Genomic DNA, 5,493 nt, shown 5'->3' with positions numbered 1-5,493 from the left:
ATGGTTCTCCTTTCTTGAAGCTTAAGTTTAAGCGTCTTAATAAAATCCTAGTCCAGTTCAATTGTATTATTGAGCATGTTGGTAGGATTTTGAGCCTGGGAAGATAGAATTTGGCCCAAAGTTTTATCTAGATATGCTAGTATGGTATGCTTGATCTTAAGAAGAAATGTTTTAGATAACAATTTGTGATTCAGAAATTATCTTTTGATAACAGGTCTACTATATGACTCTTGTGTGGTTGTTTAGAAGATTATATGCATCTTTTTTTCAACTATAAATATACAGTCTTTGTTTTTAGGTAACATAGTTGGCTGGAATGTTTGTGACATGAAAAATTGGTCTAAAATTGTGACTAGTTATGTTAAAGGTCTTAAAAAGAGTCATAATAGGTTCTAGTTTTGTCTCTCTACTAAAATTGTATGGTTATTTTGGAAAAAATGCAATGAACATCTTTACCAAGGCAAGGACAAAATTCTTACTGGGTCTGATTGTAGACTCACAATTTTAGTGATTATTGAACAAGTTACTCTAACACTCAGGTTGTCAACAAATAGATTTGTGAAGGCATTAGAAGAAGGTTCCTTTTCATTGTTTTTATAAGAAATAAACGAGGTTGATTATTGGCCACAAGATCTAAGACAGGTGGATAGGAAATTTCAAGAGGAATATCTTGATTTTCAGAATGTGCATATCAAGGAACATCAATATCATCTTAGGAGTGATGCAATAGTAAAAAATATGGAGGTTTCACATTAGAATTGTGATACCAATAGTTAGGAAAGGATCTCCTCTCCTATAGTCACCCGTGAGTCATTCAAAGAAAGCGGGGTACAACCAAGAGACAAGACAAAAATAAAGAGAAATAGGTAGTAGTTGGTGAGGAACAAGGTGAAGATGACATGCAATAAGGGAAATATGATGAACAACATATTAAAGATGAGTGACAATAGGGAGATGAAGAGGAGCAACATGATGGTGAAGAAAACCTAGATGATGTTGAAGAAGAGGATCGAGATAAAAACGATGATGAAGACTAATGTTGTGATGTTAGATGCCTTAATTCTATAATGTTGTTTGTAGTGGACCTTATGATGTATATTCTATGCTGTTATATCTTGTTAACTCGATTAACTATGATTTTTTGGTGGAGCCTGAATAGGCTATATTGAGTGATCTTCTTGATCACTGCTTCTTCTATCCAGACTAGTACTTCTTTTTTATTAATATAATTGGTATACAATCTACAAGTTTTTTTTTAAAAGTGCAACTATTTGGCTACAAAGTTTTGTCAGGACTCCTATTGATACAAACCGAGCTATTGAGGAGTTCGCTCAGAAGCTAGTTTTAGTATATAAGGAAAAGGTAGCAACAATAGACAATTTGAAGTATACCAAAAACACTATCGACAAGTGGACAATTGATTTGATGTCTAAGGGAAAAGACACAATAAAGATTGCTATGGAAAAGGTACAGAGAAGCATATCATTGAGATAAAAGAGTAAGGAACTTATAGAATGATTACAAGGAGCAAGAAGCAAAATTGTATAGAAATGATAAAAATAAAAGTAGTAATTTTTTTTTGATAATAATCAATTGCTAATAGAGAAAATAGTCATCGATGCAACCATCCCAAAGCTCAAAACCTAAGGATTTTTAGCTCAAATAAGAGAAGGATGTGGTTTATAAATGTAATGGTCAAATGGAGGCTCTACATCAAATAATAAGAAATTTGATGGCTAGGGACAAACTAGAATAGATTCCTTAACTAAGTAGAGTAATGATGAAGATAACCTAAGTGAAGATGACGTAGAAGCATGTAGCTTCAAAATTTATTTTGTAGGCGCGCTTGATAGTCTATTTGCTATCTTGAATGAATAATTATTAAATAGGGTGACGAAGAAGAAAATGTTGATAGAAGATTATGATAAGGTAATTGGAAGTAGAGACAAAGATATCAAAAGAGAGACAAAGATATCAAAAGAGTGACAAAAACATATGAAGTATAAAAAATTAATTGCAATGTGTTACAAGGTTTTCATAGAGAAGGGATGGATAAAATTTAAATAGGTTTTAACGAGCATGTGAAGTGATAAGAGGCAATGAGCAAAGAAGTTGATATAGGGGAGGATGATAGCCCGATTTGTAATATGAATTGTTATTTATGTTGTCGATGTATAAGTATTAAGTTCCTATAGTTGAATTTAGTTTTGAGATGAAAAGTAATTTTTTGTGGGGATTTTGTGCTACTTGCTGAGTGCTATTTTGTTGGGTATGAGGAGGTAAGATAAGGAAGTGATTTTGGATGCTACCAAGGTTCAGATGGTGAAGCCTAATCATGAATTGCTATCCAACATTGTCAGCTATAATATTATAGCATGCAAATGTTTTCCAAAATATTCTATGTGCCAGCTGTCACCAATTTTTCAAAAGATGATGTTACCCACAAACTACTTTCAAACCACTATTGTTGATTTTGACTGATGCAATTTTAACCATTGATCATTGTAAACTAACTTTTGGTACCTTGTGTCTATAAAAGAAGTGAATTTAGTCATTTCTAAGGGATAAAAAATTGTTGATAACCGCTAGGCTTACGATGTAGAATTACCAATTGTTCTCATAAAGATTTATAAATATGAGATTCATTTTGGTAATTTCCTAATTGTAAATCACATGTGACTATTAATATCTTTTTGGAAATATAAAATTATTGCACTGGATTTAGGTTCATTTGACTTCATTTCTTTGTGTAAGAAGTCCTCTGTTGAAGATTTGCATTTTATTGTATGTAGTTGTGAACTAATTTGGTGAAGTGCAATCGATTTAGATCTTTATTTGTATTTCTTAAAAAATATTCATGTTTTGTTATTGAAACCATATATTTATTAGATCTCCCTCTCTTTCCTTTGATCTTTTTCATCTTTTATAGTATTTTAAAAATCTAAAAGTTTAAAGATTTGCATTTGAAATCTTTTTGGACATTAAAATCCTTGAATTCAATAAAAAAAGTCTTAAAGAAAATATAGAGATTTTGGAAATATTTTAAAGATTTAAAGGAATTAGCAAATAGTTTTTCAAGAATTGATTAAAGTTAAGTCAAATCTTTATTTAATCTTTGTGAAATTGTTTGGTGTTTTACAAATTTGTGAAATCCTAGAAATTGACAATATTGTTTTTGAACTGTTGATCAAAGTTATTATATAATTTTTCGAAGATCGTGAAATTATTAATGAGTCAAGACCTGACAATTGAAACCTTGGGATATTGCACTTATTTTGGATTTAAATTTTTTTAAGAGAGAAAGGATTATGTTGTACAAATCTATTTGGGTTATGTGTGACTAACATCCACATCAACAAGAGGACTATTTTCATAAACAAGATCTCAAGAAATAAAAAAATATGTTGCAAGATTAATTCAAATCTTTTCCTAAAAATAGCAGCCCCTAACTTTTAAAACATCAAATTTGAGTTGGTGAGGGGCGAGGCTATAAATTTTCCCACCAATTTACTTTTACATTTTTTTAACCATTTGTCAATCATCTAAAATCTTAAATTGTTCTAAAATCATCAATTTTATTAATTTTTTAATTGAAAATTTTAAAATGAAATACATAATCTACCAAATTTATTTATGAGACCACCAGCTTTAAAATAAAGGATTTTTTTTTTAAACCCCCTTCCGTGGAAGCTTAACGGAAGCTTACCCTAACAATGGAGGATTTTTATGAAAACGTTATAATCATCTTGTCTACTGCGTGCTAATAAATCCTAATCGTAGATGAAGAAAACTTCGATCAAATAACTCTGGCCGCCTCTAGTTGCAGCGATCCAAATACTTATTTCGTTCAATGAGATGTTTTCCATCCTGACGGCAGTTTTATTTCCCAAATACTTATTTCGTTCAATGAGATGTTTGCCATGCCTCCCTCTAACAATTTCACTGCAATCCTTAAGATTTCCGAAGTTCGCACCACTTTCATCATCATCAGCATTTTCTTCCACACCCTCACTCAATGTCGTTTCAAATTTTTTAACAAAAGAATGTGAGTTTTCTTCTTCTCAAGTGACAACAGTCATGAGAGGACAATCACAGCTGTTGAGAAACAAATCCGACCACACTGCTAGAGAAGCGATTCATTTTCTGATAGATTCTGGATTTACTGAAAACCAGCTTAAGAGCACCATTCTTAAAAACCCACCCATTCTTACGCTCACTGTGGATAGGCAGTTGAAGCCCAAGATGGAATTCCTGAAAATTTTTGGCTGGGCTCCTCAAGATGTGCCATCTGTTATAGCTCGCAACCCCAGATTGCTTTCCATGAGCTTAGAAAACTCTCTCGCTTCTAGAATCCCCCATCTTAGAAGCCTATTTGGCTCAAAGGACCATCTGTGCAAGGCTCTCAAAATAGCGCCTCAGCTTTTGCTAAGTGATTTCAAGAAGCAGGTGATACCTAAAGGGGAGTAAGTGAAGAAAAATTTAGGCTTTCTAGAAGGTTCCGGAGCTTTTGCGCGAGCCCTCAGTGTGCTTCTACCTGTTAGTTTGGAAACCCTGGAAAATAAGACTAAGCATTTGGCGAGCCTTGGTCTGGCAGAGGAGGAGATTCGTCTGGTTTTGCGGTGTAATCCTAGAGTGCTTCGGAGTTCAACTAAGAAAATAAAGGAAAACGTGGATTTCTTGATACACACTGCAGGTCTAACGCCCGAGATTGTTGCTTCACGTCCTACTATCTTGAATTACAGCGTAGAGAAAACACTGAAACCCCGCTATGAAATCTTTAAATATCTGAGGACAAACCCACACTGCAGGTGTCCACCTAGTCTGGTTACTTTTTTCACATTAAGTGAGAAAAAATTCCTCAAATATTTTGGCCAATACAGTACCCAAGTCAAGTCTAACGATCATACAATCTCCTAAAGCAAGCGTTTTGGTGTAGCGATGAAGTTTCAAAGTATAAATTACCACAGATTCTTCAGTGGTTGGACTGATCTTAAAGGGCGTAGAACTCTTCTAGGCCAAGGTAATGTTATAAGTATCTTTATCTTCCTGATTTTGCTAATACCCCACTTTGATGAAGAAAATGTTAAAACATATCGCTTCTCTCGAATTGCGGCTTATTAGCGAAGTGCAAAATAAGACTGTTGAAACATCATGTCTATTAAGACTAAATTGTCATTTTGTTGCCCTGTTTTTTTTTCTAATGTGTCTCCTACGTTTTCTGAGTCTGTTGCTCTATGTTTTATCTAAGCGTGGCTTCTATGTTTTAAGCTAAATATTAGACACGCATTACTCCATTTTATAATGCTCTTTAGAGACTCTAGATATATCCAAAATTCATGTTGTCATAATTTTTTTTCGTAGTATGCCAACATAATATCATGTATGGCGTATGCAATTCAGGCTTTTAAAGTCTTTATGAAAGGGAAACAATCATATTGTACTTAAAACGATGTTTGTAATCGATTCATTAGATCGAGAATGAAAATTCATTTT

At 33.2% G+C, this 5,493-nt stretch overlaps 1 protein-coding gene across 1 annotated transcript; it reads left to right on the top strand.

The window, feature by feature from the left end:
- Positions 1 to 4,077: 4,077 nt before the first annotated feature.
- LOC131033127 (transcription termination factor MTERF6, chloroplastic/mitochondrial) lies at positions 4,078 to 4,467 on the top strand. The gene has a single exon (XM_059217132.1). It carries the CDS (start codon positions 4,078 to 4,080, stop codon positions 4,465 to 4,467), a length of 390 nt encoding a protein of 129 aa, XP_059073115.1.
- The last annotated feature ends 1,026 nt before the right edge of the window (positions 4,468 to 5,493 follow it).

The sequence above is a fragment of the Cryptomeria japonica genome, chromosome 3 (assembly GCF_030272615.1).
Source record: "Cryptomeria japonica chromosome 3, Sugi_1.0, whole genome shotgun sequence".
Classification (NCBI taxonomy): Eukaryota; Viridiplantae; Streptophyta; class Pinopsida; order Cupressales; family Cupressaceae; genus Cryptomeria; species Cryptomeria japonica.
The sequence above is the reverse complement of the archived record's forward strand: the minus strand, read 5'-3'. Positions and strand labels throughout refer to the sequence as shown.